The following is a 12,824-nucleotide window of genomic DNA, read 5'->3' as shown; positions in this document are numbered from 1 at the left end:
AAAAACGTTTGCCACTAGGCAGAATAGCACCTTTTTAATCACCGAGTTGCTGTTATTACCATGTAGTCATATTAACAAATAAAACGGTTGACGAATCTTGAATGTGGATGGGCCTGAGATTAGAGTCATGATGTTCTGCTCAGTAAGCAAAAACGGTTGCTCTAAGGCCACCGAGCCCCTCATATCACATAATACCGTTACTCAAATTTGTGTATCCATTCAAACCCGGAACCAACGACAACAACGAGTTTCGCAAAATACACGATACACAAGCGATTTTACCATAAATATCTTTGATATGTAAGGACATGGGACCGCGTTTTTCTGCTCAGTAAGGAGGCCACTGTAACCGACGATCTTTCAAATCCGAAAACTAAAAACTACGAAAAAGTACTTAGGCCTTCATTAAGTTCCACTTTCACGCGACGTTTAATGACAGGGTCCTATCCAGGATTACATCTGAAAAATCCAAATCTGGCCAACGCCCACCCTAAACCTAAATCTGTTCTAATCCACCTGAAATGACTAACGAATGGAAGACTTTGAGTACCCAGCCATGCAATAGTCTCATTCCGTGCCTTATGGCAACTTGATGATTCTATTGCGCTCATCTTTTGGCACCACCTAGGGGAGACTTGGTCCTGTACCCAATGCTTAACTTATCTCCATTCCACTCAGCTACTCGCAATTTATTGCGATATAGTGGGCGGAATATTATTATATGAGACAATTCAATGCAGACGTCTTTCCAAATTTGGCAGATCGACAGGTAATCGGTGAGTTACCACGATAGTTGCTATTCAACAACTCGACAACGTCCCATCGTCAACGCCTACTATGATAATTTCCCATTGCAGACGCCAACAAAATGACGTCATCGAGCTATCGATCAACTACCCTGGTTATCGCCTGGTACCTTATAGCACGATGCTAGGAGGCGAACCGGAAGAATTGATGAGCTACCTCTCCCCCCCCCCCCCGCCTATTTTATAAAGTTAAAAGCACAATTGAGTAATTATTTTTTGGATGTAAGTCTTTGTTTAACTAGTATAACAATGCAAACCTTTTCAATAGTTTACTTGCAGCGAAAAAATTGAGTCCTGCCACAAACCCATTCTGGTCTAAATATCGTACGTATCGTACCACTTCTAGTACATGGTTACACTTCCTTCCAATCTCCTCTCGACATCTCGCTAACTCATTCTTGATGGCGTCTCCGGTCTCGTTCTTCCATGCTCGCGACTAGTTTCGGAACCGCATACCGCCCAACTGATCATTTTTACCAAGCATCAAGGAAATTATGCTGATTGCTGTTGGGTTTATGTTTGTTTCATCCATCAGACATCAGCTGGTCCTGTTGCACGTCGATAGCAGTGAAATGACCCATGGTTGGTTTTCCGTTTCCGACGATTGATGGACAAGATTCATGATCGTTAATTTGGAACCGCGAAGACAACATAACCGAATCGGGTCCAGGGGTTTTCAATCTTACGATAATTTGAGCTGTGGGCAATCTTGTAATATTCATTATAGAATAATGCATTTTAGCAACTAGGATTTATCTGCACTTTTGGTCCACGTCAGCCCTGGCATGTATCTTTCCCGTTTGGTTTAAGTAGATATCCAGAAAAGCCCTGAGACCTGGTAGTTTTCAAGCTACCTCAAGGTTTTGCCAATGCCCAGGGTAACGTTCCAGTTTCACGCGGGACGTTCTTTCAAAATGCAAACAACTATTGACAGTTCTAAACTTTTTACAAAAAAAAATCATTCAAAATTTATTATTTTTAATACTTAATACGTTCAAATTTCGAATAATAGAATGTATTTTGCGATATTAGGAAACATATTAACAAAAGAACGACGTAATGAGACAAATAATCATTGATTTCTAAAATTCAGATCACACAAATAACTTTGCTCAAAAGTCAAACGATGTAAAACTGAGAGAGCTTGCCGTGTTCGTGTACTGGTTGAGTTTAATTTTAGTTGGGTTAGTTGATCTAGGTTTTTTTTTTATTTTCGATTTCGAGCACCTAGCTCAATTTGTGTAAAATTGCTTCGAAAACGTGACAAACTCAACGTACCTATCTATCTAAATTCAACAATGTCCATCAACACAAGAGCCCGAATCGGGTTCGGTTCAAGTGACACAGGCACATGAAAGAACACACACACAATTACCCTTATGATTCCTGGTTACGGGGTATAGGATCCGATCGGCACGGATGTTTTTTGTTAGTGAGAGCTTAGTAAGTAGCAGTAATAAGAGTAGTAATAGTAATTTAAACTCAGTACTTGGGCATCTGGGAGTACCGCGGCGGTGTCCGCCAGACGGCACTCGAGTTTCGCTTGAGCTTGCGTGCATCGATGGAGGGGAAAATCTCCCGCAGGTCCGGCGTCATCGGGGCCACCGAGTAGAACAGATCGATCACGTTCAGATTGATTTCGCGCTGTATCCGGATGGTGTGATTGCGTTCTTCCTCTGTTTGGGAGGGAAAGGAGAAAATCGTAATGAGGGCAATAGGGGAGGGGATGGACGGTGGGTACTTACTGGAACACCACGCCGGCAGCGGGGGACGTTTGGTTTTCTTGTGGGCACTGGTGCTCTCGTCGTCGGTTGAATCGTCTGTTTGGATCATGTCGAAGGTGAAGTAGCTCTTTTCTGCGCCGTTCGATTTTTGCTTTTTCAACTGAAGCTGCTGCTGCTGCTGTAGGACCTGAGCCTGTTGGAGTTTCTGTTGCTGTTGCATCTTCTGCTGGTACATTTGCTTGTGCAGTTTGATTTCGTAGTTTTCCTTGGTTTGGTTGATCTTGAAAAGTTCGGCCTGTTCCCGTTCGAGTCTGTAGGGGGAAATTAATATTTGACATGACAGTAGTAAAATACAGAAACACCTTCCAAACTCACTTGTGCTGCTGTTCCAGCTTAGACAACTCGTCCCGCTTCTGGTCGGCCAGCATCCGCTGGTTCAGCTCCTCCAGGTGCCGCCTCTTCTCGAACTCCTCCATCTTCTTGGCTTTTTTGACCAGATCGGCGCGCAGTTTGTCCTCTTTTTCCTGCACCAGCTTCCGGTGTTTCTCCTCCTTTTCCTTCATCAACCGTTCGGCATTTTCGCGCTTCTCTTTCTCAATCTGCTCCCGCTGTTGCTGGGCCAGCCGTTGCTTCTCTTCACGTTTCTTTTTCTTTTCATCCAGCGCCAGCGATGAGCTGGACGATGCAGACGAGAGGGTTCCCACCCGTTCGATGCTTGGCTCCCGGGAAAGACTCTGCGATTTGGGTAGGTTGGCCGATGCCAGGGTGGGTTTCTTCTGCAGATGTGCCAACTTGGAGGCGGATGAGGAGATTCCCTTGGAAAGTGAGAAACAGTTTTGCGCTGTTGGAGTGGTCTGGGTGGTGCTGACCTTGGCCGACGCTGGGTACCGCTGGGAAGCGAGTGGAGTGGTTGCGGTCTTCGAAGGGAAACGGACCTGTTGGGATGGGGTCGTGTTTTTGTTGGAAGCACCGCTGCGAGCATGGAAGGGTGATCCGACGGCGGCCTTTTCGAATGCTTCGATTCTGGTCTTGACCGGAGACTGAAGCGAGAAGAGCTCGTTGTGCTTCTTGGAACCTTTTGCGGTTTGTGGCTTTTTGGCTACAGCTGGTTTCTTCGCCTTTGGGGGTGGTTTCTCAGGACTTTCCTCGATGTGGGAATTATCCTCGGTCATGATGCTGGCATTGTTTATCGCTCGCTGTTGGTCTTCGATCGGTTTCGGTTTGTCCAGCACAAAGGTGCTATTGCCTGGCCCCGGAAGCTGCCGGACATCGAATGTAGCATTGCCGGCATTTTCCGGAGATTTGATGTTGAAAGTGCCATTAACTGGAGACGGCATGACAAAGGTCCCATTGGACGTCGGAACCGAGAAGGTTCCATTTTTGTCCATGGTATAGGACTGATTCTTTTCGCCATTGGCAATCATCGGCATCGTACTCAAAGCGATGGCAACCGGACGCATGACGGTATCTCCATCCAAGGCATCTTCGTAAACGGACTTGTCAGAGTGGGCCGGGCTGTTCGTTTTGGGGGTTTCAACGGTTTTCGTCTTGTTGGCACTCTTGTTACCGTCGGTGGATAGTTTTTCCGATTTGATGTGAATCTGTGCCACCGGTTCTGGCTGGGTGGTCTTCTTCTTTCGGCCGCGATTGGAGCTTTTGGTCGAATTGAACGAAGTGGTGGATTCCGCTGACGAAACAGCCGAAGTTGAAGACGTCTCAGCTGCGTCCTTCTCGAGCTTGATTGCCACCGGGACCCCTTCCAAACCCTTGACCTTCGATTTGTCGACTTTTTTCGTGCGAGTTTTTGTTTTCAGGGCCGGCGGAGGTGGTGGCAACATAGGAGGTGGCATCTTTTCCGCATCCTCGTCATCAGAAAGAACTTCCACCTTCGTAATTGGCTTCGGTATAATAATGACAGACATTTCTCTCGATGAAGGTTCATCAATTTCCCTTTCCTTCTCGTTAGTGCTTCCAAATCCTTCATCATTAGACTTGCGTTTCTCCGAATCCTTCTCCTGCTCCTGCTGCTCAACCACACCGTTCATCGCATTGGCATCATTCTCCACATCCATATCCATCGGTTCCTCTATTTGCGGTTGCTCTTTCGCAATCTCCAACGAAATGCGTTCCTTTTTGATCGTTATGCTCGGTTGCCGGATTTTCGTCCCCAATTTCGGTTCCTTCAAATTCTGATTGGCCTTGACCCGAGCTGTACGGTGCGGGCGCCTCTCTTGTTGCGTTGTCTCCATCTCCTGGTTGCGTTCCTCAGCTACTGGCAGCGGCGGTGGCGGCTGAGCAACAGCAGCCATCTCCTCCACCAACGACCGTGCCTTTTCCCGTGACTTGTCCTGAAGGCTGTTCTTTTTATTACTCGGCTTGGGTGCACATATCGAACTATTGGACGACGTAGACGTTTCGTGCCCTCCGTCGTATGTAGAATCAAGCCTTTTCGGACGCTTTTTGCTCTGGACTGGCGTTCCAGTGGCGATCGATTGCGTGACATGTTCATCCAGTTTCCTGACGCTTTTCTAAAAAGACACATTTACAGAAAACCAATTACTAAACACGGCTCAACAAGCTTTCCGAAGCGCAGATGTCCTTCAAATTCCAATTGGAACGCAGACAGAAATGCAATTCACTGCAAGGGGCATAGCACCAGTCTACCAGTACATACCGTAAATTCCTCCTCCAGACGGGATTCCGCCGAAATCGTCTGCAGGATTATTTCATTAAATTTATGCAGCAAATCGTCCATCCTGCTGCTAACCGAAGAAAAACAGGATTTTCACAGAAATTTCACAAGACTCGAATAAATCCCGCAGCGATGGAAAAAAAAGCGTTAAACCATAACAGCAACAGCAACAACAGTCCCCGCGTTTCACGCACTATGTTCATGCACAACAATGCAAATTCAATTATGTTTCACTTGCTCGGATGTTACTTATCGAAATGAGTGCAAATGCAATCGCGATCAGCCGGATTGATACGCAGAAAACAGGATAATATTAAAAATGCAACTTGGACGGCAGATACAAAACTTTTCCAACGGTGAACGAGCGAACAACGACCGAAAAAAGGTGCCGAACGAGGGAACGATCGGTGGTCGGTCGAGCTCCGCTGAACCGAAATTCGCCGATCGGCGCGGTCGATTTGAATTATCGGGTCCGGTGAAAAATAAATGTGAGTTGTTGATGAGCAGAAATGTTTCGTATAATTCAAACCGGATAATCGTGAACTATTTTTTTAAACATCCGCAACTCTTTAATAGCCTTCTTAGACCGAGTATTATAAATACCCACGAGAAAACTGATGATAATGAAATAATATATATTCAAGCATAACTTTTCAAAAGGACGTATGTAACATTGGATAGGAAATTAGAAACATTGGAAAGCAATGTCTATATGAGATTATTAAATGCTATTTAAAAGTTAATGCTATTTTTTTAAATCTGTTTGTGCTATTAGTTGGATAAAGGGATAGCGTTTAAGAGAATTGTGAAAAATGTCGAGTTTTGCAAACACGGACAAGACTTTTGATAAAACAAAATCATACACCTTTTACTTGTGTACTACTCACATACACCCTGATTGATTCGTCGGTATCACACCTTGATTGTTACATACACCCTGCATGATTCGTCTATTTGACAGAAGGGTTTTCACATACGTCAAATTAGATACACCGGTTTTTGTTTTGCAGTGAAGATACGTCGGCAGCTCGAAAAGCATTGAGGAATTGTCGTTTGGTTGGTTTATTTACATAACTACCCAGAGTTGTGAAATAATCGATGTTAAATGCGGAGATGAGAGGGTCAGTCAGATGTTATACGTTTTGTGTTTTTCGTGTTAAGAAAGCGATGGTCAGATTGGTATGTGAAGTTCAATATAAATAATAAACATGTTGCTCCCGGAAATCCAAAAACAAACATACAAACTTGACGCATTTGCTGATTGATAGTGGTTGCTTTGTTTTTTCACATACGACGCTTCACTGTGAGCGTATCTGCCGAGGTATCTGCAGTTTTTGTGTTATCATCAAATTTTAACAGTTAAATCATATGGACAATAAAAGCAACAATCAATACGAAACTAACGATTTTAAATTGGCTCACCACTTTAGTAGCCTATTGGTCCCAAGCAAACGATTAACGTACCCTATTCTAGTTGAAATTCTATTACTACACTATGTTTGTTTTGATTCGCTATGAAAGTTTGACAGATAAAATGAGGGGTTATCGGTTTTTCCTATGTTTCGAGGGGTGAATCGTTTAGCTTGGGACCGAAGAGAGTACCAGAGCTGAGCCAAAAAGTTGAGCACGTTATTTCGGGACCTTCTAGTCTTAGAGTTACCTCTATGATAAAAGGGTGTATCAACACCATTTTAAAAACAATGAAAGAAGGTCACATGGGCGTTCATTAAATATATTTTCCATAATTCATTACAATTTCAAACCTTGTTTTTCATTAACTCGTATGAAAAGCATGTATTTTATATTCGGTTAGATGCAAAATATCGATTTGTTTATTTTTGCGACTTACGTCCTTTTGAAAAGTTATGCTTGAATATAATATCAAGCATAACTTTTCAAAAGGACGTATGTAACATCGACTAGTAAATTAGAAACATTTGGATAGCAATGTCTATATGAGATTATTAAATGCTATTTAAAAGTTAATGCTATTTTTTTTAAATCTGTTTGTGCTATTAGTTGCATAAAGGGATTGCGTTTAAGAGAATTGTGAAAAATTTCTAGTTTTGCAAACACGGACAATACTTTTGATAAAACAAAATCATACACCTTTTACTTGTGTACACCCTGATTGATTCGTCGGTATCACACCTTGATTGTTACAAACACCCTGCATGATTCGTCTATTTGACAGAAGGGTTTTCACATACGTCAAATCAGATACACCGGTTTTTGTTTTGCAGTGGAGACATAGAGGTAACTCTAAGACTAGAAGGTCCCAAAATAACGTGCTCAACTTTTTGGCTCAGCTCTGGTACTCTCTTCGGTCCCAAGCTAATCGATTCACCCCTCGAAACATAGGAAAAACCAACAACCCCTAATTTTATCTGTCAAACTTTCATAGCGAATCAAAACAAACATTGCGTAGTACTAGAATTTCGACTAGAATGAGATACGTTAATCGTTTGCTTAGGACCAATAGGCTAGTCAAGTAGTGAGCCAATTTAAAATCGTTAGTTTCGTATTGATTGTTGGTGGAGATACGTCGGCAGCTCGAAAAGCGAGGAATTGTCGGTTGGTTGATTTACTTACATAACTAAACAGAGTTGTGAAATAATCGATGTTAAAAGCGGAGATGAGAGGGTCACCGCATTATCTGCTGTCAGATGTTATACGTTTTGTGTTTTTCGTATTAAGAAAGCGCTGGTCAGATTGGTATGTGAAGTTCAATATTAAAGTCAAGATTAAAGTGCAATTTTATTAGAATACTTTTGAAATAATAAACATGTTGCTCCCGGAAATACAAAAACAAACATACAAACTTGACGCATTTGCTGATTGATAGTGGTTGCTTTGTTTTTTCACATACGACGCTTCACTGTGATCGTATCTGCAGTTTTTGTGTCTTGTGTCTGTGCTTATTGTGTTTCATGTGTGTTTTTGGGTGCTGGAAGGTGTTTCTACACTGTAACTGGAAAGTACCCATTAATGGGTGAAAAAGTGCCCATTTCGAAGTAAAGTAGGTAAACTCATTTAATGGGTAAAACGTCTTTACCCATTAATGGGTAAAGATCTTGTACGTCAAATCATGGGGTACTTTTTTACCCATTTTTAAATAATAATTGGCTTTATAAAATGGGTACAAAGTACCCAATTTTGAAATCCTTAAACCAGGATTTTTCTTTTAGAATTTGTATGATTTATGGATCATTGAAAGAGCCACAATGAATAGTTAAGAATACAAAACGTTATTTATATTTATATCTTTATTTCACCATTTTCCATCCAGTGGTCTTTCCATCGTTCGTGCAAGAAATGGTGCTCCCAAAGCTCTCCTGGGATCTCCTTGCTGATCCGGCTAGTTCTGTCCCTGCAAGTTTCAGATTGATGTTTAGATGTGGGCAGAAAGAAATAAAATAAGAAATACCTACTTTTCAAACGAGCAATTTCCATTCGACATCGTTAAGACACTTTGCGACTGAAGCGAGGACTGGAAGATGTTATCTAAGTTGCTTTTCACCCATTAATGAGTAAAAAAGTACTCATTATTCTCGCCCGAAGCGCTCTGAGAAATGGGTAAAAGAGTACCCATTATTTGAAATTGAACTTCACCCATTATTTGACAGCCTCATATAGTCATCAAAAATGGGTCCTTTTTTACCCATTAATGGGTACATGGCAGTTGCAGTGTAGGTGTTTCATCCTATTGACCGAGCTGTCAAAACTACAACCGAAGAAATATATTTACTGGCAACCATATCCTCAACCATAACATAAAGCTGATAATGACAGATCCTCCTGCGGCTCCTTTTTATTTGTTTGTGTGCAGATTTGTCTTTGAAACGGGCATTGGCCCTCTCACTGCAGGAGGAAGACAAAATAGGTGCCTAAAAATAATATTATTGCGTCCTCCTAATAAACAAATACCATACACAGAAAAACAAAACTACCCACCGCTTGAGTTTTTTAAACTCAAATTTGAGTTATTTGACCTCTGCCCGTTTCATTTCCTCTCGCTATTGTTGTCAAAAATAGAACGAAAGATTCGACTCAACCGTCTAGTTCCGTACGAGAAGCCAAAATTGAGTAATATGCGATTTACCCAAATTTGAGTTAATTGAACTTAATTTTGGGTAGAAAAAATTGAAAATAACTTAGCGATGGGTAATTTTTTTTGCCGTGCTTAAATGCAAACTACTTTGAGCCGGTTTACCCAAATTTGGCTTATCGTACGGAACATGGGAGATGAGTGAAAAGAACTTAATTTTGGGTTGTTTTGAATTTCTGTGTAAACGAACAATAACCCCAACAGTCCAATAACCATAACAAATGTATTAGGGCCAGGGAACGGTCGGACACAAGATTCTCGGTGAAGCGAAAAAGTTGGAGTTCGAGAATCGACAGGTGGTTGAATTTAAGATGTCGATCGAATACATGAGTTTCAGTGCTAATGCAGATCCAGTAGTGTGAACCCAAGAACGTAATTTTGGTCGAAGCAAAAGATAAAAGAAAAGTTCCACATCGGCCAGCGAATGCTAAAGGATGAAGCTAAAAAGAACAATGCCGAGCCATCAGATCCGAAGCGTAGACGCGTCATCCATGATGAAGGATAACAAAATCTTGCTGATGAGCATCGATGAAATCTTCAACGAATATGGAATCAATCGTCATGTTATAAGGTAAACTTTATGCCATTTAATCATGACATTCAAGCGTGACTTAATCCTGTTTTTAATGCTTGTTTCAGATTCATTTTGAATGTGAAAATTGACTATTCGGGACCAACCCAACAGTTGAGAAGCTGTAAAATACGTTTTGATGAATGAGAATGGCTCGATCAAAGTGGAATCGGTGAATATCAAGATCGAAGGCGACGATCCGATATCCGTACCACTGGGATCGGCTTCCGTTGCACCACCACCACCAGACATTTCAACGAAGCATACAATTAATAGCGTTTCTTTGGTCAACCAAGATGAAGATTTAGCCGTACTTACCGACAAAACATTGTTGACTTTTCTAACCATTTTAAATTTAATAATGAAGCCTAATAAAGCTGGGAACTCGGCTGAGAGTAACTGGAAGATTTTTTTCAGTAACAGTTAATCATTAAAAGTTTTCACCACAACTAAACATTTTATTCTTTACTTTTTTTTTTTTTTAATAATTCGTTTATTTTTCCAGGCTCATTTGCTGTAGCTTTGCGGAGCCGATATTCATTGTTTAGATAACAAAATTACTTAAAACTAACGTTAGTAAAGCGGGGGCCGATTACTCGCGGCTATCTCGAGGTTAGGGGTAACAAATTGTAACAAATGGATGGCAGGGTAGGGATTGTGAACACAAGGTTTGGAGAGCAATGTGCTCTTGATCTCGAACTAGGCGACACTCTGATGAAAAAGACAAACATGGGGGTACACCGATGGGTAGCTAACAACTTGGGAGAACACAAGATGACACTAACTTCTAAATCCTCAAATCTATCCGTTTTAAAAACACATAAATTAAATTCAAATAGTCAAGGTCTCGGCTCGCCAAGACATCTCTAACGGGTATCGCGGGTTGTTTTCCTCGGGCCCTGAGGGATGTGGATAACTCAGATCTGGCAACACGGTGTAAGGTACACGACCAAACAACATGCTCGATATCGTGATAACCACTGCCACACGCACATAAATTGCTGCCTGAGAGCCCAATTCGATAGAAGTGCGAGTCTAACGAGCAGTGATTGGACATAAGCCTTGAAATAACGCGTATAAAGTCGCGGCTCATGTCCAACCCTTTGAACCATGGTTTGTTCGACACCTGTGGGAGAATAGAATGTAACCATCTTCCCAATTCACCATCATTCCATTTTTGTTGCCAACTGATGAGGACTTGCTGGCGAGCAATGGAGAAAAATTCGTTGAAGGCGATTTGTCGCTCAAAAATATCGCCTTCCATAGCGCCCACCTTAGCCAATGAGTCCGCTTTCTCATTACCCGGAATTGAGCAATGAGATGGGACCCAAGCTAAGGTGATAGTATAGGAGCAGTTAGATAAAGCACTCAGTTTAGATCGTATTTCAGGCAGGAAATACGAGGAGTGCTTCATCGGCCTCATTGAACGAATAGCCTCCAATGAGCTAAGACTATCCGTAAAAATGAAATAATGGTCAGAAGGTAGTGAGGCAATTCGCTCTACTGCGTAAAATATAGCTGCGAGTTCCGCAACGTATACGGAGCATGGTTTCTGCAGTTTATAGGAGGCGCTATGAAATTGATTAAATACACCAAATCCAGTGGAAGCATTTATGGTTGACCCATCTGTGAAAAATCTTTTATCGTTACTTACATGGTGGTACTTGATTGCAAAAATTGAGGGAACAACCATCGACCGATGGTGATCTGGTATTCCATGGATTTCTTGCATCATGGTCAGATCAAAATTTACAGAGGAACTATAGAAGGCTTGGAAGTAATCACGATTGGAGATTAATGAAGAAGGACCAACCTCCAGCGTCATGTACTCATAGTACAAACTCATGAATCTTGTTTGAGGATTTTGGTCGAGCAGCTTCTCAAAGTGTTCTATTACCAAAGGATTCAATACTTCACAACGGATGAGGAACCGGAAAGACAGCTCAGCGAAACGATCTGTCAGTGGGAGAACACCCGCGAGTACTTCGAGGCTCATCGTATGCGTCGAGTGCATACAGCCAAGCGCGATTCGGAGGCAACGGTATTGAACTCGTTGCAGCTTCAAGATATGTGTTTTCGCCGCGGATTGAAAGCAGAAGCTACCGTACTCTAGAACCGACAAGATGGTTGTTCGATACAACCTGATAAGATCTTCCGGGTGTGCTCCCCACCAAGTTCCGGTAATTGTACGAAGAAAATTGATTCTTTGTTGGCATTTTTGTTTTAGATACGCAATATGTTTTCCCCATGTGCATTTGGAATCGAACCAGACACCTAAATACTTGAAAGATATACTTTGAGTGATTGTTCTACCCTTTAGTTGAAGCTGTAACTGTGCAGGATGATGCTTCCTAGAAAAAACAACCAACTCAGTTTTCTCCGGAGAGAATTCGATACCCAGCTTCATAGCCCAAGTAGACAAATTGTCTAAGGTATCTTGCAATGGTCCTTGCAGGTCCGGTGCACTTGGCCCTATAACGGACACAACGCCGTCATCTGCAAGCTGCCTTAGCGAGCAATTTTCATCAAGACAACCATCAATGTCTTTAACGTAAAAATTATAAAGAAGGGGGCTTAAACATGAGCCCTGGGGGAGACCCATGTAACTAATTCGTGAAGTTGTCGAGTTTCCATGAGAAAAGCTCATATATTTCTCAGACAACAAGTTGCTCAAATAGTTGTTCATAATTGGTGAAAGCCCACTATCGTGGAGTTTATCCGAAAGGACATCGATACAAACAGAATCAAAAGCTCCCTTAATGTCCAAGAAAACTGAACCCATTTGCTGTTTTTGCGCATAGGCCAGTTGAATTTCAGTTGAAAGCAACGCAAGACAGTCGCTCGTTCCTTTGCCTCTCCGAAATCCAAATTGCGTATCTGAAAGTAAACCATTCGACTCGACCCATTTGTCTAGACGAAAAAG

The 12,824-nt window shown here is 42.1% G+C and overlaps 1 protein-coding gene across 1 annotated transcript; it reads right to left on the bottom strand.

Annotated features, from left to right (window-relative positions):
* Positions 1-1,748: 1,748 nt before the first annotated feature.
* On the bottom strand, positions 1,749-5,597 carry Incenp (Inner centromere protein). The gene is made up of 4 exons (XM_065225714.1): positions 5,205-5,597; positions 2,906-5,058; positions 2,552-2,841; positions 1,749-2,482 (listed from the first exon to the last, which is right to left on the bottom strand). Exons 1-4 carry the CDS (start codon positions 5,283-5,285, stop codon positions 2,289-2,291), a joined length of 2,718 nt encoding a protein of 905 aa, XP_065081786.1. The 5' UTR covers positions 5,286-5,597; the 3' UTR covers positions 1,749-2,288.
* Between the last annotated feature and the right edge of the window lie 7,227 nt (positions 5,598-12,824).

The sequence above is a fragment of the Ochlerotatus camptorhynchus genome, unplaced genomic scaffold, assembly GCF_037179485.1.
Source record: "Ochlerotatus camptorhynchus isolate MF236.1 unplaced genomic scaffold, CSIRO-AGI_Acam_v1.1 ptg000022l, whole genome shotgun sequence".
In the NCBI taxonomy this organism is placed as follows: Eukaryota; Metazoa; Arthropoda; class Insecta; order Diptera; family Culicidae; genus Ochlerotatus; species Ochlerotatus camptorhynchus.
Note: the sequence above shows the minus strand (reverse complement) of the source record. Positions and strands in the feature narration are given on the sequence as shown.